Here is a 27,273-nt window from a genome sequence, read left to right as displayed (position 1 = left end):
TTGAGGGTGAGAAAATCATTTCTCCGGAATGTTTGTTCGCCCGCCGAGATGAGAATGCATGTTTGTATGGGATTTTTAGTCGAGTGAAATTGTAAATTCTACCACTGGGTGGAAGGAGAATGAGCAGACTTTTGCTGTTTGATTTCACGAGACGCGAATGTGTGATTACATTGAGAATGCACGAGAAGATTTAGGCCGTCTCAGGGGTTGATGGTAAAAATTGGACTCTCGGGAGTATTAACCACGGTGGCCTATCATTGTATTTTATGTCGATTGGCTATGCGAATTGCTGTTTAGGGATAGATTTTCTTCAGTCACTTTAGCCACTCTCACATTTTATGTCTCTACTTTTTTGGCCACCCTCAGACCCGGTGCAAGAGGTTATTCAGTGATCCCTCGACTCCTATCACTTCCCAACTCCTGTGTATTTGCTACACATGTCGATTTTATTGAGAGCACAATTGCAAAAAGTCTGGGGTCGATGGAAAAAGAGATGCCTCGATATTGGGTGGGGTTGAGCGTAGAAAAAAGTGTGAAGCACATGCATGTGATGGTGTAAAGGAGAGATTTTCGTGTCCAGAATACATTATTTGAATTTACCAGTATCATTATTGATGTATTTCACCTTTTATCGTTAGTTGTTAGGGGGCGACAATGCCATTAAGTGACCCAATAAAAGTAATAATCATGTGACATTGTGCAATTGAACCAATTGATACCAGATGCTGTTCCTCTCAGTCCAATTTGTTCTGGGCGAGAAGAATGAAAATTCTCCGGTGTTTCTTTCCGCCGTCCAGAGGAAGGCGGTGGTGGATACACAGAGTGTAATGGTCGGGTGCATTCAGATTGTTGGAAAAATTGTTGAAATAAGTGTAGAGAAAATCCCATGAAAACTTATAAGGTTGTGAAGGGGAAATGAGATGATATTATGGGTATTGGTGATACGTGACAATGGTTCGAATGCAAGTATTTTCTTTTGCTTTGCCTCACTTCTATTTCTCATGTTCTTTTAATGTTCTTAGAGAATTGTGTCGACCTGTGTTATTAGGATCATACTTGAACTGTTGATAGGTTGAAAGTAATTATGGGACAGAAATTCAGGCGTTTCACACTTGAGGATGTTTAAATATTTAATATGGCAAATATAATGCGAAAATTTCATATGCGAATCACTGGTGGAAAATATGTGTAATATATTCTGTATGGGTTTATGAATATTCCACACGGAGTCATCCTGTTTGCCTAGGTGAGATTTCGATGGTGGTTTTCACTTTGTTTAGCTGGATTTATATGAGATATTTCCCTTTTGGCACGACAGGATGCTTTCATTTATGAAGACACACGTTAATTCCATCTCACCTGAAAATATCTCATACACACAACATTCTATTCATTTCATGGTAGATTGCGACGGATTCCACCTGATGCGAGGTGGCACTCATTGAAGCGAATCCAGTCAAGTGGAGTGAGTTTTTAAAGTTTCTGAGCGAAATGGTACGGATGGAGAATGCCTGCGGAGGTGAGAAGAGAACAAAGATAGAAAGAAGAATGGAAGCGTCTTGTCGACTATAAAAACGGCGGAAAAGTGAAAAAGCTGGACTGGGTGGATTTCCACAGTCATCTGCCATTGAGCCCACCGCGTCAACCCTCAATTTCAACCCCTTCCGGTGGTAACACATGTACAACGGCGGGCACAATGAACTCCAAGTCGGGGTGTGAAACAATGAGCCAAAGAGAGGCGCTTAATGGCATCCTCTTGAAGATGGATGGGGAGAGTTTTGTAGAGCAATCCTTTGCCTTTTGTCCTTTCAACGGCACGGTAAGTGAAAATCGAGGGGACTATAGATGATTCGAAGTGAACTTTAAATGCTAAATGTTTCTTTGAATACTGAATGAGAAACATTTAGCATGCAGATGTGAATTTTTTGAATTGAAATTTTGAGAGAAAAACTGAATATCACCCCTCGACCAAGCTGTGATATAATGTGTGTGATTGCTTCAGGAAGTGCATAAACTCTTTTCTCTCGTTGCAGGTTTTTCCCCTCGAGGGTGGCTGAATGAAAATGCGTCAGAAAGTTCACAGACAAATAGTAATGCATTGCACGGCAGGGGGTAAATTATGTGCCGCGCTAGAATCACGTGAAAAGTTCGCAAGGGTCTTCAAGTTACTTCTACCTGTGCGTCCGACTTCGCTGAGAGTTCCTCAAGGAATAGCAAGAGGCGAGCGTCTTGAGTGAAAAAGTGAGTGAAATACAGTATTTTTAGGCTTGTGGATGTAGTGGTGTAAGTTGTAAGAATTTTCTTGTGGTGGAGGAAAACCAGAAAAGGGTGACTGTTGTTTTCTTGGGGCCTTCTTTCTCGCTTACGGGGTGGGTGATTTTCTACTCGGCCCTGGAGAAGAAAGTCGCTAAGAAAAGTGTGTGTAGCAGAAGAGGAACTGTGTCGATGAAGGAGAATTCTTTCTTGGCAGCTGTTTCTGTCGCACCCTCGTGAGGCGTGTTGGAAAAACGAGGGGGAAAATGTCTTTCTTTCGCACATTTCTTCTCCACGCTACCCACCAAAATCTTTCTGTGGTATCTTTTAGTTGTGTGCGGAGATGTGCCATAAAATACACCATGAGACACGCCACAAGTGCTTCTTTCTGGGCGAGCTTCTTGGGAAAAGCGCGCATCCAGTGTGAGAGTGTGTGTGTGGGTGGAGAAGGTTGGGTGGGCGAAAGAAGACGTTTAGAGGTTTGTGCGGAGGACGTAGCGGTGCACCAAAGAGGCAACCACCGACGACGATGTGGCTGAAAAATGTACTACTCTGGTGGTTGTTGTTAAGGCTCCGCCCTCATTTTGAGGCTTTTTTGTAGGTGGTAAAGTACGCGGGCGATGGTATCCTTCGGTCTCCCCGATAATCAACATTACTGGCTCCACTCTCACATGTCGCCTCTCTCTTCCCAGGAATGCCACCATCTCACTCAGACACAGGGGATATTGGCCCTGGCTGTCGGGGTGGGATGGAAAATTCTGTGGAAGACGACGAGGAGTCCCGCAACAACCGATCAACTTTTACCCACCGACAACCACCCCTCACGCGCGCCACAACATTTGGCCACAACACATTGGTCGGAGGTGGCTGGGACGAGTGGGAGGCGGAATGGGTGGCGAGAGGGGCCATTAGAGCTGGTGACGTGGTGTGATGATCGAGACCCAAGAAAAGATGATGACTTGAGAGGGACTTTTTGGACTCACCACAAGATAGTCTTTCAATGAACATCTGCCGAAGAGCATCCAACTTGGCACTGCGCTTTTTTCTCGCTAAAGCCAAAACTTGTCTGTGACTAGGCCTTTCTTCATCGTGCATCCGGAGCGACTAGTGGACAAGCTGCGAAGATTTTGCGGTTTCTGAGGCTTATGTTTGGAAAACCGCAGGATTCTCCATAGAGAAGCAACTAGCATCTTGGACGGAAGTTTCAGTGAAGTCTGAAGAGTTCAACATCTGTGATTGTTTGTGTCTGGAAAGTGAGTGTTTTGTGGGATTTCCACATTAGTTTTTCCTCCAGTGATTTCTGGTGAATATTCAACCCAGAGGATTATGTGAAAATGCCATAGAAAGTCCATTTTTTGCACTGTGTGGAAAATGGATTTTGAGTTTTTTGTCCAGTGAAATGTGTGCTGAGAGAAGTTTGCAAAAGTCATTATGTTTATCATCCACCTAAAAAACCACATCCTGATCGCAAGTCCCAGACTTTCACACACGTTGGGGCAAATTGTGTAATAATCCATTGGTGGTGAAAGTCAGTGAAATTCATATGCGATAAAATTTCACAGGGACGTATTTAGTATCCTATTATGATTTCATAGTAGGATTGAAAAATTTAGAAAAGATTTACCATCTCGTTAATGATCATAATTGCAACCGTAATTTTTTAAGATCTCTCTTCACAGAATAATTTTTCAAATTGATCCATAAATGAGTGTCTGATTTGCGATTTAGCAATTTTGAGCTCAAATAATGTTGTGTATTCCTGATTTCCCAGAATGCGAATGTTTAGAGGGAGAGAGAGAGCTAAATTTTCATTACATCACTCTGGGGTGGAGTGGCCAAAATAGTGATGAATGCGGTGTATGAGTGAGATTTGTGCCTGCAGGTGTGTAAATCCGGTCCATTATTGTGTTGTAGCGCTCCCATGAAAATTCCCACTGAATTTCCCTGATTTTGAGGTGGAAACAGCCACATGGTTTAGCCCTTGATTATCCCAGAGTATAATGTTAGGGACTTTTCAATATTTTTATGCCAACATTTGTGCCCCATGGCGCGTCAAAATATTCCAAATGTTCGCTCTTGCGCTGCATTTGCACACAAATTTTAATCCACAACCTGCCATTGCTGGATGACTTCTCATTTAAGCCAGAGTCTCGCGGTAAAATCACGCCACAGTGCCGTGAAGAGTGTTCATAGTTGCTGGTGCAAATTGAAGGATAATTTCTCATTCCTCACTTGTTGATGCTCTCTTTAGAATTACAGTATTTTCAAAGGGTGTGTGCGTGTGCCTGAGCCGGGAAAGGAAATAACGACTGTGATTTTTTTTCTCTCTAAATAACACCATTGATCTGTGACTTTGAAGGCATTTCCATGGAGGATTTTTCCTAACCATCATCCATTGGTTAAATTTGATGAAGTCTGACATGAATTCACTTGTAAATTTGGTGGAAGAAAATTTTTGTGACATGTTTGAGAGTCATAAAAGGGGAATTTCTTTGATCTCCTTGGTCTCCCTTCTATAGTATAAAGACTCACTGATTTTTCCTTCCTCCTTACAGGACTCGACGCATGAAATTGAGATGTGAAGTGTGACGTGCGGAGGATTTTCTCACATACCAGGGCGTCTCTATTAAAAAAAGGGCTATAATGCTCAGATCTTTGGAGTGATATTGGTGGAAAAGATGCCTGGGAAATGCTGGTATGTGCTACAATATCGTGAAGTGTGAGTGACAGTGGGGTCAGAGACTGTTTGAAAGATGCACCTCGCATCTGAAGTGAGTTCCACAACGAATTCAGTGCCTCTAGAAGGCTCTGAAATGCAAATGAACAGCACAAATGGAAGTAGCGGGGGCACCGGGAGTGCTGGCAGCAGTGCCACTGCCAATAATTCATCTATGACTGCTCTGACTGCGGAGAATCTGGCTGAGCGCACTCTCGAGGGTCTCATGGCTGAGCATCCGGGCGAACTCGTGCGGACGGGATGCCCACACGTGGTAAGTGATTCCCAGGAATGCACCCTCTCTCGCCAGCTCACGCACTAATTGAGTTGAGTTTCCGTTGGGCAGGTGTGCACGGTGCTGCCTCAGCACTGGCGATCAAACAAAACCCTCCCGGTGGCATTCAAAGTGGTGGCTCTCGGTGAGGTCGGTGATGGTACTCTGGTCACCGTGATGGCGGGCAATGACGAGAACTACTGCGGCGAATTGCGAAATAGTACGGCCGTGATGAAGAATCAAGTGGCTAAATTCAACGATTTGCGGTTTGTAGGTCGAAGCGGAAGAGGTAAGAGTATGTCACTTTTTCCTATAAACTCTATCTCTCGCCTTATTTGCTGAAGCACTGTTGATTTTTTAAATTTGACCTCCATGACGCAATTAATCGGCATATTTGCGATCTGTAGAAGTGGCGGAAAAACGAGGTTTAATCGTCCAGAAAAAGTTCAAAGTCATAGATAAGAGTGAAAAGCTATTGAAGGGTGACTAATTTTGAGTCCTTTTTAATCTCCTTTATGGTCTCTGGGTTCGCTGCTGATGACTTCTAGTGACACATTAGGAATAAGCTTTGCTATGAAATTTCTTCATTTTCCAAACATGCTAAGGATTATTCGTATAACAAATTTATAGTATAATGTCTAAAGTGATAATGAAAATCTTCCGAATATGATGCGATAACATGTAATATGCCAGTTTATTCCCATTGGAGCGACTTATTTTCCGGTATGGATGTAAATTGTTTGTGGATAAAATTAGGCATTAGCAGATTTTCTCGCTTTTAAGTCCTCTTCATGACTCTCAAGACCATTTGAATTTATTTATTCTTTGGAGGGTGTGGACGAGATCAGAGACAGCGATGGGATAAAAAAAAGTGACGGTTGAGATTTTTCCGCGTTAATTTCCCGACCCTGCACGGTGAAAAGCAATGCTGAAAAAAGGGGAAGGAAAAGAATCCATATCATCCCCCATTTAAGCTGTAGCGTGTCTCCAAGACATTGTGAAATTGAATTTAATTAGAGATAAGCTTCGTGTTCTCAAATTTAGAATTTTCCAATGCAAAGCCGCATTTTTGGGAGATCAAATATTGTGCGCCCTCCCTTGTAAATTCATGAGGGTTCATTGTTTATTGAGATGAGCACGCCTGAGAGATGAACATTAAGAGGCAAATATCCCTCCTACTCTGCTTCGTGAGAGATGTATTTCATCAATTGATGAAGCTATTTTTCATCTTTTTTCTGGCTCCTTCTCTGATGATGATGAAAATCCATTTTCCACCCTAAACCTAATCATCGTCGTCATTATTTTGCTACTCTCGTTGTTCGTGAAATTGTTTTCCTCATTGCAAGCAGTTTGTTGTTTTTCAAACCACCATGAAAAAACTCTCCTAAATTTATTGCATTGTGAATTAAGGCGAGGAAAAATTGGCATTAAAGTAAAATTAGTTGTTGGTGTGAGGAAAGACAGGGAGACATAATTTTTCCACTTGTTCCTTTTTCTCCCCTAGTTTGCATCTTTCTTTTCAAGTTGATGTAAATTATTAAAAACACCTATTTCTACCTTTTCAAGAGTGTGTGCTGTGGGAGACGGTCTGGGAGGAATTATAATTACGACCCTCCGCTTAAATTTCCATCACAGGGGGTTGATGAAGGTGAATTTGAAGATGAAGTGGGTGGAAAAATGTGGCCACTGTGGATGGCAATGAAGAAGTGAATAATGAACAGAGAAATTCTTACCTTGGGCTTTTTTTCTACTTTGAAACGGAACCGGATACTTTCCTTTCTTCTCACCAATGTTCTCATTTTACTGTCCCTCCTCTGCACATAGAAGACAGGAATGGGGATGGTTAAAAGGCATAAGGAGAGGAAATGAGAGTGCTATGAGGAGGAAAAAGAATGAATCTACTTGGTATTCCTTTGAGGGTTGTTTTAAAATACAACCATGACAATTTTATGTATTTATAAAGTGAATAAATGGATGATCTCATTTTTAATACATCATTCGTGAATAAAAAAAAATTTTTCACTTTTTCACTGTCAATTTGAACTGCCATTTTCCATAGAGATAAATGTAATGGATTCTGAATTGACAATGCATGACTAAGGAAGACCTATTTTATTGGAGAAACTTGTTCTATTCAAATTCAGTAAAAAACAAAATGACAAACGTACAGAACAAAATTAGATAAAAGTCATTCGGAGAGGAATGCAGAAGAGATTCCTTCAAATTTTATCACGTATTTCATGGGTCGATTTATCTTTTTTCCTGTTTCTTTTTTTCAATTCAAATTCACATTCCCACTTTCGCTTCATTAATCCATTAATCAATATGATTTTGTTAACCTTCTGATAACCATATAGAAAATATATATTGAGGGTGAAATTATTGAAAAGTTTCAATTCTTTTCCTGTATAATTTTTGAAATGTTGTGAAAACGTACCGTGATTCTGCTGGATCTAATTCCTATCCTTCGTTTGATTGATGGAGGGAGTCACAATGAGACATGCTGCGTGCAGATGAAGAAAAAGAATCAGAAGAGGATTCGAGAGGAGTACAATGGGTGACAATGGGACGACAGTAATTGCTAAGCAACGCTCTTGATACGCTTCGTTTCTTTAAATTCTGCTCTCTTTTCAAACCATCCGAATTCATCGCCCAACCCCACAGTCTGCAGACAGCACAACACTTGATTTTTATGTTTTATTATTTTGCCTTCTTCCTTTTGCCTCCTTGGCAATCTCATCCCTCGGGTGTGGATGCGACACGAAGCCTGGGGGGTGGCGATGGGTGAAACGAGACTCAATGGATAAAATCGAAGAGGAGTCATGAGGATCGTGGACTGGGAAAGTCATGGTTAAGAAGTCACCAAAGAATTGAACTCTCTCAACAAGAGTTTTCCACCGAATTCCTCTGGGAGTTCGAAAAGTGCTCAAAAGAAGGCAAAAGGGGAATCAATTTCATGTCACAGAGCGGACATATAAGAAGATGTGAGACTTTTTAACTCTCAGGACTTTTCGTCTCTTTGCCCTGGAGAAAATCCGAAATGTGTGCTTGGAATTAACAGGAAAAGAATCTCAAGAGAACGAGGCGAGATGTTGCAGAGAATGATGATGAAAATATTTTGCTGATTTCACTATTTGATGTTGGGAGAAAGAGCGCACAAGTTGGAATGTTGTGAATTAAAACACCAAAGCTCTTATTGGGTGAGCAGAAAAGAGGGCAAAAAAGTCAAAGAGCGCACAGTTGAGGAATTTTCCATTGAACTCTTGAGATGGAAACACGAAAAGCTCATTGCGCTTTCATGCCAGAGAGACAGGGCGTGGGAAGACGTGAAGGAAGAAAGTATGGAATTTTTAATTATACATTTTGTATGTGAGATTGTGAAATTTCATCCTGAGTGAATATGGAAAGTATGTTGTGTTTGAAGAGAAAAAAATGCATTGAGCTTTCGTTTAGCTCATGTGGAAATTGAATTGATTTTTCCGATGAAAGATGAGAGAATGAGCGCACCAGGAGCTGTGCGAAATTGCCAAAATATTAATTAGCTTAAAACACCCCCAAAGGAGTACCAAAATTTATAATAATGAAACCACTCCAATCTACACAAAAGCGCACAGGCATTGGAGAGTTTAAAGCTTCAAGACAGGCGGGATTGAATTTAAACATGGGTGGATAAATCAAGGCTTAGTGACTTGGGAAATTTGTATCCAGTGGAAAGGAAAAGCTTTAAGTTTGATAGTAATGTAGAGAGTGGGATATTTGATTACTTTGTGTCTGGGACAAAAGTACCACAAAATAGTTCGAATAGAGAATACTGAAGGAAAACGTACATTACTCCATCGGAGTAGCTGCACCTTGACGGGTAGGGCAAGGGTGGTGCGATGAAGAAATGTTGTGGGGGAGATTCATCTGGTAAAGAGGGCACCAAAAAGGGTTTCCAACCTTTTGCTCTGCGAGGAGTTTCCAAATGAGAGATGGAAGAAAGTGTGTGTGGGAGATGAGAGTTAAAACACAAACAAGGATAATTAATACCCTCTCAAATTTAAGTCCCGAAATGCCTCACAAGAATCCTATCCACAAAATTTGCTCCTCATTTTCTTACTTAACGATGAAATATGTGAGACTCTACTTGAGTTTATTGCGCTCATTAATTTTAATAATTTTATTCATCACATTCGAGTGTTATAGTTTAAATAGAGAGAAAATAAGAGGGGAATAAGGTGTTTTACATCACGCAAATTTTATGGGTGATCGTCTCTTATCACTCTTGAGGAACACACCAGATTCGCCTTCCGGGCGCTGGTAATTAAATTTTCAATGGAGGAGTGTTAAAGAGATATAGTGTAAAGTTATTGATGCAGGAAATATGATTTATAATTGCAATAATTACTGCCTTTCGTGGTAAATTATTGCCCTCGGCTGGGGAGTGTTTTGGGTGGGAAGAAGGCCAGTTAGCAAATAAGGTGTGCGAGATTGAGGCATTGAGTCAAGTGGGCTGAAGGTGGAAGTTGTCGAGTGTACAAGCAACTATGTAAATTCAATCTAGAATTTATGTGGATGTTCCATCATGACATATCTCTCTTGAAAGGTGCCTCGTGTGTGTGCCTTTCATTTCGCCCACCCTCCGCCCCATTTATGACTGAGTTTCGGTGGGTGGCAAAAGGAGAGTGTAACATGTGTGTAAACAATCGTCTCAGGCAGATTGTAATTACGTGTCACGACACTAATGTCATCCAAGCAGAAATTCAACATGCAAAGATGTCCTACTTATTTGCATTGCTCGCTTTATTAAATTGGTTTTACTCAACATGTGAGAAGCCTTGGGGAAAATGGCCTCATTTGCTAGAAATCCTTGGCGCTATGTTCGTTTTCCGAATAAATTCTGCAGATGATCAAATATTTTCCAAAAGCAATTTCCACCAACATTACCTAAATTATTTCCAACTGTACCGCACAAAAAACTTTGAAATATTTGCATATTTCATCGCTGAGGGAGTGGGAAAGTGTTAGGAATGTGAGTATTTTGCAAAATATTTTGTACATTTAAACTTTTCTGTCTCTCCTCAAGTGCTTCCATTCTGAGTGGAAAATACTTTCCGGACACATATCGTGAAATGTTAGGGTGGGATTTTAGATGGGCGGACACCCCGAATGACTTCAAATACATAGCTAAGCTGAAATCGGAGATATTAAAGTTCGGCATTGCTTCTGACATTTTGACAAATGCCTTCATAACTTCTGGCGGAGAAATATTCAATTTTGTCTATTCACTGAGATATTATATGTTTTGGCAATATTTTTTGGCTTCCAAGCATATTTCGTGGGGGTTTGTCTTTCGGCACTTGGCCAAAGAGTTGAAAATGTGTGGCGAGAGGCCTTTTGAATTCCTTGTATCGCGTTCCTCTGGACTTTTGTTCTGAAATTTCCTCCGCCATGAAATTTATGGGCCGACCCCATCTGAGATGGGGTCTGTTCTCCAACTGAAATAATTCTCTGTATGCCTCTGGGGCTGAGGAGGTTCGCTCTTTCTCTTGGCACAAGGAGTGTCCACGGGTGGGGGAGAGAGAGAATTGTTTCTAGAGAGATTTGTGAGGCCTCAAAAATGCTTGAAATGGTGCAAAAGCACACCATCTTTTCTCAAATGTGGTCATTTTGTTGAATAAATAAATTTAACTTTTCTCACCACTAAATATGTGCATTCAGTGGTGCCCTTTTTGGCTCCACTTGCTGGTAATATTTTATGATTCGCCCCAAAGAGGCGGCGTTTTATCTCACAGAAATTCTTTCGCATTGAGCACTGTGGTTGGGAAGGAGCGCCCGATTATTTATTTTCCAGCGTATGTATCAGACGAGAAGTAAGAGGAAAAAATGCATTAAGGACAGAGCTAAGCATTAAATATGTACGAAGTTATGAGAGGAGGAAATTGAAAGTGGAGATGCTGAAATGTAAATTATTCATTTTAGTAGGTAGCTGATGGAAAGCAGTGGCAGTGGAGAGCGATTTCTAAATTCTTCGTTCAACTGATATGCTCGATATGCAAAATACTTGCAAAAGTATGCATTGCTACATATGTATAAGTTTTGTACTGGTTCCATCGCCAATTTGCACTAATCACATTCTATTTTTGACAATGGTCCGGAGAAGAGCATAAAAGGGGCTTCAAGTGACAGAGAAGAGGGTGCAAAAGTGAGTGATTTTGGAGGCCCGAGGCATCAAAATGAGCATGAATGCGGAGGCAGATTTCCTGCTTCTGATTTAATTGTTTTCACGTTGCCTCTGGTGGTGGAAGAACATTAAATCACCCCCACAAAGTCATGTCAAAGATACAATTTGTCATGTTTTACGAGATATCAGAATGAGGTGAATTGCTTTTCCACAGGCACATGGGCCAGGATCACACGATTAAGCAGAGGGAAATCTCTCAATAATCACACAACAGAGAGAATGATAGTCCATGAGTAGATTTATGGGGATTTAGATGAAAAATCCCTCTTTGAAGAGATTCTCCTTTGATTCTTTTTTGGGAACTCGTGGAGGAAAATGCCTCTCTAATGCTTAAACAATGAAGATTTCACCCGTGATTTTTTTTATGCTTTCCCCGCACATCGTGAACCTCGTATCTCAATGTGCTCTCGCCACCCTTGAATTATCAAGGGATGACAAATGGTTAGATTGTTCCGCGTGTGGATTTGGCGGCGGCGGATGCTCCTTTTTCCTCTTCCCCACGAGCTGAGTTTTGTACTGATGCTAGAGAGCGCTTCAGAGGCGGAAGTCGCCTGGAGGAACACATCAAGAGATTGTGGGGCGAGACAGAAGGGAGCGGAATAGCGGCAATATGATAAAATCAGTAAATATTTACGAGTTTTCTGAAGTCATTGTTTTTCCGACTTCTCCCCAACAACGTCTTGGTGTGGCAACTTCAGTGATTTTTCAGCATAGGAAGAATAAACAATAAACAGGAGTGGTGGGATGCAATTTATGATATTTTGGGGTTGTCGCTGTCGGCCGGTTTATTGATTTCACTCCGAGAATTGACGGATTTTTCGCGTGGGAGCTCATCTTTAGGGGACTTTCGAGTAATATTTACGCAGATAAAAATAGAATTTACACAAATATTATCCTTCCGAGAAGAACATTAAAGTTTATAAATATAATTTTTGATATAAAGTCACTATTTCAATAGCTCTTTCTGCTTTTCCAAAAAATTTCTTAATCGATTGATGCTTCTTTAATTACTACCGAAAACCTCATTTCACGCTCAAATGCATGAAGTAATAATTATTTTCTTGGTTTCAGGCAAGAGCTTCACTCTCACAATTGTGATATCAACCGTTCCCATGCAAATTGCCACATACACGAAAGCAATTAAGGTGACTGTTGATGGTCCAAGAGAGCCACGTTCGAAAGTGCGTCACCAAGGCTTCCATCCATTTGCATTTGGTCCACAGAGATTTGCGCCAGATCCTTTAATGGGAGGTCTTCCATTTAAGCTCTCAGGTGAGTCCATACCAGATACTCTCTGCTATCCATAATAAAAATTATACTCACAAAAGAAGGGACTTGTCTCGAGACCAGTATCGGGGGTATTAGCAGATAATCCTGCTTTTCCACCATGGTAACTGTCTAGGGTTAATAGTCTTTGTGCAGTAATTGGTGATGCTTAGAAATTCAAGAATTGTGTGCAAAATTTTACTAAATATATTCATATTTTTTTCCACATAAAATCTACCCTTTGGCCCTGCTTTAAAAACTCCCGTGCGTCTGGTTGGAAAAGGGGACAAAGAAAATAAAATTAAGAGGTGCCACAAATGAGGATGGGGCGAAAGATGTAATGACACCTTGCTTGCCTCTTTGTGCCGCCTACAAATTGCCTCCCTGCATGGTGTCTCTTCCTCTAGCGCCCAGAGACACACACACAGGAGGAGCCCCTTTGCTTCCACCAGGCAGTGAATTTCTGAGGGGGAGAAGTCGAGGTGTGGGTGGCTGAAAATGTGTGATGTTTGCTACTCCCATCCCGGGGTGAGTTTGTGTGCCATCTCAAAGACACCGACAGAGTGTGTGAAGTTCAAGGGTGAGTTTGGCGCAAAAATGGGTAAATAAAACACGATGTCGGCATTATTGAATAGAAATTGACACTTTTTCACCCTCTTCTCGCCATGCGTCTATTTAAACTTTTCCACCCTCGCCATATGTCTCATTGGCAGAATTCGAGACAATTTGTGATTTTCTGGCTTGTTCGCCCAATAATGAGGGGTTGATTTCATTTTAAATGCCCCGAAATTTATATTGATTGTGTGTCGCACCAATAATGCCACTTTTATTGCTCACCAAATGCGTAATCTAAGAATTTTTGTCGTCTCTGTCTCTGAGATGGAATTGGTGAAATTAGATTTCACTGGCTGAAAATTAATAAAAAGAAGAATGTCTGACAGATTGACGAGGAGGAAAAGCACAATCAATTGATTCTTGTGTTGCAAAAAACAAGACGTTTTCTCCATTGCTTTTCCTTATCTGCAACATATGCTTCTAATCATTTGCATACGCGGGAAAGAATAATGATGGATTCTCTCGTTTGATATTAAATTCAGAGAGGGTGATTTTCACCCTCAGTCACGAAATCACATGCTCTTTTAATATTTGCTCTGAAAATAGTGGTAAATTGAGTAAAAAATTGCTTATTTGAAGGAGGAATTTCGATGGAGATGTTCGATTTGTAGAAGTTGAAAAAGCGCGTGTTGCCTCTTAATATTAATATCCCCAACGTGAATAGAAATGTCGAGTGAATGCAGGAGAAAAAGAGTGAGAAGGGGTATGTAAAGAAGTTGAATTTGCGTGTGGGAGGTTTGTATATGTGAGAATTGTGTGTTGAATGCTATTGACAGGGAGAATTGACAAGAAATTGAATCAATATGAACAAATCACAAGTAGAATGTTGACGCTGGTGTTCCTCCAAGACGTCCAAATGGCTTTCGGGTGGTCGGGGTGGAAAATGTGTGTGGATGATTGATTGATTGATTGATCAAACAAACACTTAACACGCACATATATTGATCGCGATGGCAAATATGAATATACAATCAGAAGCTCATATTCATGCAAATATTTAAATTTTCTAAAGCTTCCGAAATTTCCACATATGCTGTAAGCGTGCACAAACATCCATGCATAATCCTGAAAGAATTGTATTTTTTGCTTGAAATTTCACAGTAGGACAATTATAATCGGCAGAAGCCCGGCTTTAAGGAATTTCAATTTCAACTTTTTTACTCTCTTAAATATTCACCCCTCTGACGTCGCGAGATGCTCTTTTCTTTTATCAATCTCGTGTTTGTGACAATCTGAGCAATTAAATAAATTGGTTTTCGTGCAATTCTCCTCACCGGGCCATTTCTCCTCATTCTAGAGTGAAACAATGACGATAAAAGGGTTAAGAAAAGCTGCTTGAGAGTGAGGAATAATCAGTGGAAATGTGTCAAATAATCGAAGGTGAAATTGCAGGGGTAAAACCATTATCTCCACACCGAGAATCTTTTTTTTTCACTAAAACGTAATCACCATTCGGCGGTAAAGTTGATAATTTTGCAGCTGAAGGAGTTTACAAAGTGATTAAAGAGGCGAAATACATTTTTTTGCCTTTCCCTAGAATTTACAAAATGAAGAAACACAGCACGACTTCTCCTATTCCTATTCAGTCTCTTTACAATCTACCCCTTCCATTGATCCTTGGGGGTCGCCGAGGAGCAGAAAACAGGCTAAGATCTGTGGAGTTCATGAGGTTGGTGGTGGCGGGAAATGGCTTGAAGGAATGAATGTGAAACTGTTTTAGATAATGAGTCCATAAAATGTGTTTTTGTATACTTTTATCTCCTCTCATCCAGTCATTCCGTAATGCTGTGTGGGAGTGAGAGGAAGTATAAGGAAATACTTTCTGTGCTCTAGAGTTTTAGTTTAACGGTTTTAATTTAATTCTATTTTCGCACTGACACAATGTTGGGAAGAAAGGAAGACACACTGGGGGGTGTGGGTGGAAAATAATTAATTAAAAGTGGGGAGAAAGTCGATAATTTGAAGCTTGTTCCTCTCACTTGCTCATTATCGTGCTCGTTGATGGAGGTGATGGGTGGTGGTGGCGGGGAATAAAAGAGGTGAAATAAATGAATTATTCGTTGAAAGTTTCACGATGGATGAACAAGTGAGAGGGGAGAAGAGGTGTGAATTTTACACCCATTTGACTCTGTAATCAACACACGCACGGTGGGTGGTGAAAGTTAAATAATTTAGTGATAATTAAAGTCATTTTGCTCGGTGTGTCACTGAAGAAATGTATGCAAATGATGTGTTGTGTGTGTGTGTGTAAAAGATTCCCTCCAGGTATATATTTTCCTCCACTTTGGATCCCCTTTCTTGAAATACCATTATTATTAAAATTTACTTATCTACAAATTACTGTCAAAGGTAATTCAAGACACTTCGGTGTCTTCTCCACAAAGTTTTGGCTTTACTTTCTCATCATGTATTACACGTTACCTCGTGACACATCAACGTCTCTCCACAGTTTCTGAGGATTTTCCCATGAGAATGGTTGGGGATTCTTCCCGCGTGCTTCACTTTATATTTTATTCGACACTCTCGGTGTCATGTTATGGAAAAGTTGAGCATACAATTCGCAAAATTGAAAGACTTGCGAATTGACACGAGACAAGACAGGATTATATATCTTGCGAAAAGGGTGCAGGAAATGAGTTGACATTTAAGGGTGTACGCGAGAGGTGAGAAAAGTGACTATTTTATTGTAATAATTGACGTGAGAAGAGCTTAGGAAAATCAATAGCCAAAGTACTTAAAATTTCCCGGTCCGAACCATCAATTTCATCCGCGTCACCCCTTTACCGCGCATTTGAATGGGAAAGTGTACAAATGTGTGGATGAAGGCAAATCCTTCGGTTATCTCTGAGCTTTCAGTTGACGTGAGAGGCGATTGGAAGGGGCTCTTCTTCATCACACCCCCACTCTGAGTGCTCAATATGAAAAGCATGCAGGGATGTGGAGAGTGATGGAGGAGATTGGTGAAAGTCTTATTTGGTGATCTTACCACATTGTGTCGCCTTGCATATATCAGGAGTAAATTATATTCCACTTATAAATTCCCATTGTTACTTAATATCTCGGAAAGACGTGTGGAGAAATGAGTCGTGACATTTATAAAAGGATCCACTCTCTTGTTTAGTTTTAAGGGTTTTCACTTGCAAAATGGCGAGGGATAATGGAAGAAAGGGTGTGTGTGTGTGGGTGGAGTCTAATACTCATTATATTGTCTTTCATAATAAATTTCGATAGATTAATCACATCTAGTGAAATATTAATGGATTCTTGAGGGACAAATTGTCATGGAAATTCAAAACATGCATTTAAGATACGCGAGGAAGCAGACTTGGCCCAAGAAGCAACCACCTCATTAAATCCCCTCGCATTTCTTGCGAGTTGTGCTGATTATTTTGCGACTTAATTCACACAATGTGTAATGTAATCGGTTGAATTGCGCACCAAAAATCTTCACCCCAAACCATCAATCTCATCTTCTGTGTTCACGACTCATTTTCTCCGTTGCATTTGTGTGTGCAGAGTTGAGCGCGCGTTAGATGAATCATGAAGAACACATTGCAGTGTTTCTGGATTTGGTGATGAGATTTTTCTCACAACTCCGTTTCGGGTGGTTTGGTGGGTGAATAATGTGTGAAATAATTGTGAAAGGCTTAAGGAATGACGCGCGGGAGACAAGGAATAAATTGTGAACCTCCTTAGTGGAAAGTACCCTTGTCTTTCGGAGCGACAAATTGGGTGAGTGGGTGTGCGAACAAAGGCGCCGATCAGCACTGTTTTATGCCATTTGAACGAGTGATTCGTCAGTTATATTGAAATGTCGAAAGAACCCTTGAGAAGACAAATTTTTGCCAATGAGATTTAATGTTAAATAATTTATGAGATTAAAGACATTTATTGAATGAAAAAGAATGGGTTTTCAATTGAAGCGCTGTAAGGAAATTGCATGGAAATGTCTTAAAGTGAGGAAAAATGAAGGCGGCCATTCGTGGAGATGAAGAAATTCCGAAAGGGAGGTGCAGACCAAGAGAGTTCGTATGTGAGTGTGGATTTTGCGGGGATATGGAGTGGGTATCAAATGATGGTCGTGGTGTTATAAATGTATGTTCACGTTTTTTCCTGTGTCCACGAACTTTTGGGGGAGAGAGCTTTTGTGGGTGGTTTCTGTGTTTATTTGTATGTGTATGTGAGTGTGTGCGCCAGCGTGAGAAAGCGGAAGATTGTGCTTTAAGTAAGCGCGACAGGGAGAGAGTGTAGTTGAGATGTGTATGTATGTACTTCTGTGTGAATATCGTGAGAAAGAGAAGCTTTTGGCTTCCAACTTTGCTGCCCCCCACTAAAAACCCAAATATGCGGTCCCGTAAGGAAACCTTCGGCGATAAAGGGTTAGCCACTGGTACGCTGCGAACTGGAGTATAGTGGGGCACAGCGTGGTCCCATTGGTGCGCCACAAAGCATCTCCACCAAAGCCGCCCGCACTCCACAGACATTCACTGCACATAGTGAGCGAGAGCTTCGAGGGTGACAAGGAGCAACAGTGGGGTGGAAAAGCTCCTCGCATCTTGCCAGCTCCTTCGCACACCCATCAATTCTTTGGCGCGCATCTCCACACCGGGAAAACTTAGCCATATCTCTGGGCAACGCGGTGGCAAACTTTTCTCTCGCTTCTTCACATCCTCCAGAAAAGTCTGTCCCAGTGTGGGTGAAAGAGATGCGAGCACAGCTAGAAAGCTTCGGATTTTCCTCGTGGCTTTTCTTGCACCCGAAGCTCTCATGGCGCATTTTCTGATATTCCTCGCATCTGTACATGGAGAAAAGAGCGTCATTGTGCTTTTTCTGCGACAGCGTTATAAGTTGAAAGATGCTTCTTTGAGAGTATTTTCTTTTTTTTTTTTTAATCCGGGAGAAATATGATGAAATGATGGCATTTGATGCACATTATGAGAATACTTTCAGTGACTGTAATTGGATATGTTTTTTTCAGGATTCGCTCATCACTTGGCCGGAATGCCGGGGGCTCACTTGGCTGGCGACTGGCGTGCTCTTGGGGCGCGTCACAACTTTCCACCGGCTCAATTCCTCCATCATCACCACCCACCACAATTTAATCCACATATGCTGGCGACGATGGATCGCATGGAGAGGTCGATGAATGGGTCACCGCGAGGTAATCATTATCCTCACATCCCGGGTGTATTTCCGCCCATTAAGAGGGTTGATAACTGGGGAGTACTTTGAGAATTCCACAATTTGCTGGACAAGCCGCAATCTGGAAGGATTGCATGCCTCAGATACCTTTAAATATTGGTCAGAGTTCTCTGCCCCAATCCATTGTGGTCATCAAATATGATCAGTAATTTGCCCGTTGATGGGGTTGCACAAATGTATTGTGGGGCCAATACTAAGGGGAGGGTAAGGAGAGGTTGATTCGAAATTGTGACCATAAATTATGAGTGATTAGAGGCTACAGTACTCCATGTTTAATTGAAATCAATTGTATTTTGGCAGCGCTAAATCAAATCTCGTGCAATCCGCACAGTACAACGAGTCCCAAGGGGTCACCGGGGCATTTGTCCGTGGCTGCTACGGCGGGCGGTGAGCCTGGACGCGCCACGCCGGATGAAAATGGCGACAACAACAACAACGTCGATGGTGCCAGCTATGAGAGTGACAACAACATATCAGTGACGGGCTCACCGCGGATTGTGCACTCGTCATCGTTGGAGGATGGCGAGGAGAAGAGAAGTCCCACGCCGACGGGCGCCTTCACGTCCTTCATCCACCGTGGAAATGCAGGAGACACTTCTTTGGCGTCCATGAAGAAGACCAATGATCTGCTATCGGGCTTCTCTGGGCATCTGCATCATGCACCCTTCAATCATGCTCTCGCGGCGCAACTCTTTCTGCAAACACCGCTTATTCCGCCGCCAAGTCAGTGGCTGTACACGCAGTTGTATGGCAATTATCATGATTTCCCGTGGTTCAGGAACACTTTCCGTGGTGGTACGAGTCCGGAATCAACTGAATCTCCGCCTGGACTTCTGAAGCGATCCTCAGTGACTTTGATTTCACATTCTGGTCACGATGTGGCGAATTCAGGCAAGGAGGACGCAGAAAATCGCTCATCGCCGCCCGTAAGCTCGAGCAAGAGATCTCCCAGTCCTGAGGATATGGAAGAGACCAGGAGTGAGAAGAAATTGGACACGACTGGAGCGGCGAATCGATGTCGTACACCCAAGCATAGCGACGTCTGGAGGCCCTACTAATACAGAACAAGATGGAATGATATCTTTAAAGTTCCGGTGATTAATTTAATTTCCCTTTACTTTCCCATTGTCAGCGATATCCTTCACCTTTACAAATCACATTTTGATCTATTCAGTTTGTGGTCATTGGAACATGAGATGTGTGTAAAAATGGGAATTATTCGTAACTTGTAAATAATTCATCAGAAGTAGTTGTAAGGCAACAATGTTGATAGATAATGAATAATACTTGAAAATATAGCTGTCAAGGTGTGTTCTTTATTTTGATATTCTTTTTCGTAGTAAATTTATGCTTCTATGGACTTTATCACTAATCTGTGGTACGAGTGAATGGCCAGACAGACATTGAGGCATTCTTTCGGTCGAAACTTTATTGGGATACGGAAATTGAACAAATAACAATTTATTTTCTATTGCATTTCACTCTGGTGGGCACATTTGATTTCCTCCCCATCTGGTTTTTTCCCTCTATTTCAATTCAAATTCAGCCGCGTAAATGCGTGAATGATTGGAACAAATTCCTCGTAATTTTGAATATCCACTCGTGGCCAGAAATTGCATCCTAAATCAACTTTTACGGAAATTTTCGGTTTATTTTACCCATATACACCAATAAATTGTTTTATTTATTTATTTCTCTTATATATTTACATTTTGTTTGTCTTTATCCATTTTCATTGTCTTTTTCGTTGGAAAAATTTGGCACGCGCAGAGCTTGTGGCAAAAAATCCACAAACCGAAAAAATGTGGGTGATTTTTGGTGTCAGTGGAAAATGGGAAAAGAGAAATGTGGCGAAAAAAATGGCCCACTCTGTCAATTGTCAATATATTTACGGAGCTTTTTTGGGGGAAACTGCATTGGTTGCCAATTTGGTTTTATGTGCGACGCATCATTTAGTCCTGGAACAAAAAAAAGGTTTTGAGGATGGTTCGGTGCATAAATTGGCATTTCCGATGGCAAGAGAGAAGTGAGTAATAGTTTTACACGTTAATTCCGTATTGCTTATCAGCGTGAAATTGGGAAGAGAAGTTATCCTTTGTTGTGCTTTCCATGTCATTAGGTCAAACTGACTTTGGCGTGCAAATGGAATTGAAATGCAATGGGACGATTTCCAATGGACTTCGTGACAGCGTCAATTGCCTGTACTTTTCTGACTCAATTAGCAAAATGCAATTGCGGGCTTTCATAGGAGCTGTCTGACGAAAAGTGACTCGTTTCGATTTAGTGTGGGTAAGTATATTTTGATTTTTACCACTCTCACTCCTTCCCGTGCGAATGCAACTCGATAATAATTTATCGATGGCTTCACACAATGCATCACTCGGGCAAATCACTCACATGCAGATTGGAAGGAGTCAATTAGGGGCGGATTTTTCGGTGGAACGAGAGAGAGAGAGAGAGAGAATGCATGATAGGCATTGTGACACCAAAATTGGCCTCTCAATGGGCACACATCAACACAGCTCGTGTGTCTGTTTTGCCCACGAGAATTCTGCCCCGAGCGGTGGTCCATTAAATAAATTATTTTGTCGTGTTGAGTGGATGGGAGAAAAATGTTTGCACGAGGGATGGAGAGACAACAGATGGATAAAAAATTAATCAGTTCACGGTGTGTTTAATTTATTATCAATTTCCGACCGGTTTTAGTTCACAGATTATCATTTGATTGCTATCCGCACACGTTATCGATGAGAGCCTCTAAATGGGCATGATTTGGTGGGCGCGAAACAAGGGGATGATGAACGTGGACGGTTGTTGGGTGTTTTATTAATTCGCGCAAAATTAATATTTTCCAGAGCGAAGACATTTCCCAGTTGCTACTAGCAAATGAGGTCATGAGTGAGCGTGGGTGGGAGCAGAATCAACCGAGAGAAGGTAGCGAAGTGATATAAGAGGAGCACCAGATGTCACAAAGTCAGCGCAAATGTGTGCTTTTGGCCCTTGAAGGCGAACACAGGGATCAGAGATGCGAGGGAAGGCGAGAGTGAGAGATTTATTGCAGATCATTTTCATACATAAAAGCATTTCGGTACACAAGAAGTCACCCATATGATGGAGAATATTATTAAATAGGCAGGATGAGCACTCACACAAATCTAGCTGCTCCTCCGGTGTGCCTCCAGGAAAGCTCATATCACCATCCCAGCTCACGAGAGCACCGCACACAAATGGAACTGGGATTGAAGTCAGCAAACACCCTGCAGATATTCTCCTACATTCACACAACGTCTCAATATTAATGTTGACAGAATGTCGAGGAATTTTCTGCTGTGTTGGAGGAGACACATAGAATGAGCTTTCCAGTCTTTCGTGGATTTCATCATGGTGCCGGGAGCACAAGTTTCCGCATCATTTTTGAAGCGCAGGGGCAAATCAGTGCAACATTTCTTATGCTTCATTTTTCACTTGAACTCTCTTCTTCGCACTCAATGTGGTAATGGTAAAATTGGCCGAAATCGCGATGTTTGGGTGGGTTTTAAAGTATACAAATATATTTGTAATTACACACCCTTGGGGGTTTCACAATTTTCCGGCTGTTGGGGCTCATATTTTGCCGATGTGCAACGAAGAATGATGAGAGATAGCACGAAATATTTCAATATCTTCCGCCACAATCTTCATTTTACTCCTTTACATTTTTCTCCCACTTCCACCAGCGCTGAAATGATGAGGAATTTTCCAATATTAGAGCATCCCGGAAATGCCAGGAAGATATTCTCTCGTGAGCACAAGATAAATCTCGGTGCAGTTTAAATGAGAAAAAAAATCTCATTAATTTAGTAGGGAGAAAAGCTGATAAATTGCAAGAGAATGCATGTGAGCTGGAGATTAAGAGCAACTGTGGTGGGAGAAAGACACTGACCACACAAAAGACATAGATGGGGGTGAAAGAGAGAAAAGAGGACGAACTGAAGTGACTCGCTCTGTAACGGCGAGTGTTAATTAATCTAAAAAGAACTGAAAACGGGAGTTCAAGAAACTTTAAGCTTCAGAATGAGAAAAAGCTTCTCCATGAATCGCTTCATTAATCACAGACACACACACACACATATCGGGCGGGTGGATTTCAAGTGAATCTTCCAGCAAAGAACTATACACAGCAAATCCATCTCAAGGCTTTACTGTCTTCCTAGTCGCACCCATATTGTATGTAGTTCAGTGGGCAAAAACAAGGAGACAATGTTAGAGTGGAAAATAAATTGAGAATGGAAGATTTTCTCAACATCCTTCAATGTGAAATTGCTTTGCCAGGATCAAAATCAATCAACAAAATTGAAATTTCAATAAAAGACATCATTAATTTTCGGTTTTTCATCATTCCCAACTCTCGGTTGCTATCTTATTAGATGAAATCTCCTCGGCTTGGGCATGAGTGGGGGAATTCTGGGTTGAAAAATAGCTCACACCCGATCAATGGGGATTCGCCACAATCCACTTGGGCGACCCTGGGCAAAGACTCAATTGAATGCCCGGGCTGGGGAAGAGGGTGCGAGATTCTCCAAAGTGCCTGGACATAATCTGAACAAATGAGCTTTGGGCTAGTGGAGCAAATTAGATTTTACGAGCGTCTGAATGCGTGTGCATGGTCGGTTTGGTGTGGGGGATACAATTTTAACAAAAGTTCACCCCCGACAGAAAATGATAATCCCACTTTTCTCGTTGTTCCGCACAATTGGAGGAATTGACAGGATTTTTTCCTCTCCAATGGGAGAACATTTCACCAATTAGCTAAAGCAGAATGGAGTTTGGATAATGACCACCCGGAAGAGGAATAATACTTTAAAACGATATAAATGTGTATAGACAGTTGGAAGGCTTATTTTATGCTTTTGGTGGAAGGAAACACATTTTTCGAAAATCAATACAAAAATTAACCCTAAAGCAGTGTAAGTGAATTTCATAAAAAAATCATTTCAAAGTGATTGAAATGTATATTATTACACATAATTAAAACCACTGAAGCATCACATTCTGTTTAAAATCAAGTCGTCTCTTTGATGGCTCATCAGCGCATCAGGGAAGAGACTTCATTTGTGAGCCTAATTTTCTCGCTAGTGCCAAAGCACACATTGTCGTGGGTGTGACACCAGCATTCCGCGAACTTTCAAATATTGCACAAAAGCCTGCCAAACTCCCATCCATGCAACCCCATGGAAAAGCTCCTCGTTTCCCGGTGAATTTGCACTGTGATTGCATTTACAATGGGATGGTGTTAAATAGAGGTGTCTCTCCCATATGCCCTCCGACTCTTTACGGCCCTTTGATGGACAACGACACTTTATTGAAAATATAATTTTACATTTAGCCTCACCCCAAATATTTGGAGGAAACGCCACCATTGTGTGGTTTTCCGCCCGGACGACAGGTCTGCAACACAGGCGATCGCGCACACATTTTGCCAAAGAGCCGATGGACGTTGCCGCGAAAGAGTCCGCAGAGTTTGCAAGAGGCGTATACTGAAAGCGGGGACAGATGATTAATATTGCATTGAAGCTTTATTAATGATCACTGGTCTCGTCAATAAACACCACAGAACAGGGTGCCGATGGTGAGGAAGTGAGGAAAGGGAAATGAGCTCTACTATTACGGGTTTTGTTACATTCATCTCGAGAGCTTTTGCAACAGATTTAATGAGAAACTTGTATGAAATCTCTTTATTTCTTTTATTGTAGGTCTCAGGATAGCCCAAATAGGCACAGGGGTGTTAATTTGGGGGGAGAAAACTCAAAAATTAATGCAATAGATCCGGGATATGAAGGAATTTCCTGGCGCAAAGCCCACCATCAGTCACCGCATAACGACGGACTATGTGGAATATTGGTATGGCGATGAGAAAACAGTGAGTTTGCAATGCATCAAACAAGCGAAGTGTGTTTGCGGCCTCTTCGCCCATCGTCCTCAGTGCCGCACCCACCGAATATTGCTGCCCATTTATTTGATATTCGGCTGGCTAATTTTGTTTGCCGGGGCATCGCGATGATCATCAGTAGCGTGGCGATACACCATCATTATGAGGTTGACTCGGGCAGTGGCAGCGCAAGAGAGGGCATAAATATCGAGCTTCGCGGTGCCAAAAATCACTCCCCACGTGATGGTGAGGGTGGGCGGAAGCCCTGATTGATTTTGATGACATCGAGCAGGGTATTTTTGGCATTCAATCAATGTGCGCATTGTGTGATGTATCTCTGCATATTTCGCGACACATCAAAATGCCACAGCGACTCCCAACCAGAGGAGCGCTCATTATTAGTTCTCCACCCGGAAAGACCCCACTGATGGTGGAGTGCATTTACAAAGCACACTGAGAGGAGTGACAGAGAGAGAGCAGGGAAGTTAATTAAAAACTACACAGGCAGATTCACTGGGAAAATTCATACACACACTTAAACACATGCACGCACACACATATACACATGTATACGCGGGTAATTATGGGGAAAACGGTCTTTATTGATTTTGTTTACACAGTTTTCATCTCTCGTCTCATTAGTATGATGATTTGAATTCGCGGCAAACAAAGATAAACCACATGGCCAACTTAGTTTTGAGGAAAAAATGGCGAATCAAGTTGGATGAGAACTTTAATGATTTTATCCAAATTCCCCTGAAAATATTATTCTCTCCTTGGCACTCTCCAACTTTTCAGACTCCTTTCATGCCATGTCGTGCTGGTGTATTTAATTATATTATCTCTGGGATGGGAAAGTGCATGGAAAGTCTGAAAATTGCTCGGAGATCCTTATCAAATAATTGACACTTCCATTCTTGGTCCGAGAGAGTTAACAAGTTCATCTGCCTCTCACCTCAAAAGGCTCCCAACTTTTTCTCAATCCTTTTGAATGCCTTCTCGCCGACAGTGACGCATTAGTTTACTGAAAAATTCTTCATGTCATCCGTCTTTGGTCTGTTTTTTTTTCATTCCAATCTTTGAGTCTTTTCCTTGGTCTTTTCATACTTCTCACCAAGCGGTGATTCATTTTAGGGCGCGCAATGGCACAAGATGCTCAATGAGACTTTGTTGTGAGAAATGACTAAGGAGCTCCTTTTCATCGTTTTTCCCCTTTGGTGTATAGCAAACAGCGCTTAAAGACGAGATTCTTGAGAAATGTGTCTTAATTAAAAATTACTCTCCCCTTTCTTTTGGCTCTCTGGCGACTTTTTTTTGTCTTTTCTGTGGGGATTTTCCTCCTCGTCGCTGGCGAATGACAAGATTTTTCCTTGTTGTCGATTAAGATTTATTCCAAAAGCGAGACAATAAAGTGCTCTTAGAGAGGGATTTTGCCAAGAGTGAATCGCATTGCTAAATGGAAATTGGAAGATGTTTGCAGGGAGTGATTTGACATGGAGCAGAAAGGATTACTTTGGTGTATACACTTTCTTTTTAATGACCAAAGGAAAAGTCTTGGCAGGGAGTGGCATTAAATTTTTAATCACTCATCAGATGAACAGAGTTTTGGGAACTTTTGCAAATTTATCCACGCTCCTATTCAGGGTATCAACCTGTTTATCTTGTGATTGCTTCTGGAGCCTTTTTTCCTCTCCACTATATCTTCCCCAGATTACCCTCCGAGTAGACCATCATTCCTTTCCACGAGCTCACCCTCCTCTTGAGGTGGTTGGGGAGGTTGTTTGGTCTCTCGATGATGGTGAATGTTTTGTGCACTGGTGCCCAATCGGCCGGGTAATTCAATGAAGAGTAATAAGCCATTTGTTCTCTGTCCCATGTTCCTTCGGGAGATCCTGAAAAACACCGAGGGGAGACTTTCTTCTGCCCATTTGATTTATAGTCATTTGCCTATATGGCAGAGAGAGGAATTGGAGTAAAATTCATACCCTTCCCTCGCTCGATGCCTGCCATGGCCTCCGAAACTCAAAAGGACGACGCAGAACAGAGACAGAAATTAAATTAAAAATCTTTTGCCAAGAGAAAATTCATTTGATTGCGCCTTCGATGTCTTTTTCCGTCTCATGTATGCAAAACTTGTCCGACAATTTCGCTTCCTCCTCTCTTTACTTCTGGCGAAATTGTTTTGATGTTCCTGGGCCCGAGCGGGGGCGATCGGAGAGGCGGGAGAAATTGCCATGGACAGCATCGTAAAACAATGTCCAATCTCGTCAGGATGGAAGATAAAAAGAAGTGGTGGGGCTGCTGTGGAGTGGGTGTTGGGTGAGTGAGAAAACTTCTCAAGTTGGCAATAAACATGACCATTACAATTTTTTATTAGCCACCCTTCACAACACACTGGATGACCTCTTGTATCGATTACGCCTTTCTGAATTCTGATATCAATTCAATTTGGTGCTCCTTCCCATCGACAGCACAGATCGAAATTCAGCCGGGTGGAAAAAGTGCCATCGAGTATAACCATGAAAAAGGACGCTTTTAGCATTTGATTTCATCCATTTGATGTGTCTGCCGATAATCACGGCGGTTGAGGATGGCACAATGGAAAATCGATAGGCAAAGGATAATCACCCGAATTTTTGCACACCCACCAAAACCATCAAGTGTGCAAAAGGACAGGAATTGAGCTCTGGAAAGTATGAGGGATCAGAAGGAAATTTACTAATTAAATTTCCCAACGAAAGGCGGTAAGTTTTACACGCTTCCTCACTTTACTAGGTCTGGATAAATTGGATGATTGCTAAGAATGAACCGAGAAA

General features: G+C 41.7%; 1 protein-coding gene across 3 annotated transcripts; it reads left to right on the top strand.

Annotated features, from left to right (window-relative positions):
- Positions 1 to 2,167: 2,167 nt before the first annotated feature.
- Positions 2,168 to 19,848, top strand: LOC132261838 (segmentation protein Runt). Of its 3 annotated transcripts, none has more exons than XM_059760839.1 (6): positions 2,168 to 2,241; positions 4,809 to 5,243; positions 5,316 to 5,532; positions 12,538 to 12,738; positions 18,326 to 18,508; positions 18,850 to 19,848. In XM_059760839.1, the coding sequence occupies exons 2-6, from the start codon at positions 5,007 to 5,009 to the stop codon at positions 19,605 to 19,607; spliced, it is 1,596 nt and encodes a 531-aa protein (XP_059616822.1). In that variant the 5' UTR covers positions 2,168 to 2,241; positions 4,809 to 5,006; the 3' UTR covers positions 19,608 to 19,848. The 3 variants fall into 3 exon arrangements, with proteins under 3 accessions (XP_059616822.1, XP_059616820.1, XP_059616821.1); XM_059760837.1 differs by lacking the exon at positions 2,168 to 2,241 and adding an exon at positions 3,164 to 3,506; XM_059760838.1 differs by lacking the exon at positions 2,168 to 2,241 and adding an exon at positions 3,486 to 3,556.
- Positions 19,849 to 27,273: the final 7,425 nt, after the last annotated feature.

Source organism: Phlebotomus argentipes, unplaced genomic scaffold (assembly GCF_947086385.1).
Source record: "Phlebotomus argentipes unplaced genomic scaffold, Phlebotomus argentipes genome assembly contig_15, whole genome shotgun sequence".
NCBI classification, from domain to species: Eukaryota; Metazoa; Arthropoda; class Insecta; order Diptera; family Psychodidae; genus Phlebotomus; species Phlebotomus argentipes.
The sequence above is the reverse complement of the archived record's forward strand: the minus strand, read 5'-3'. Positions and strand labels throughout refer to the sequence as shown.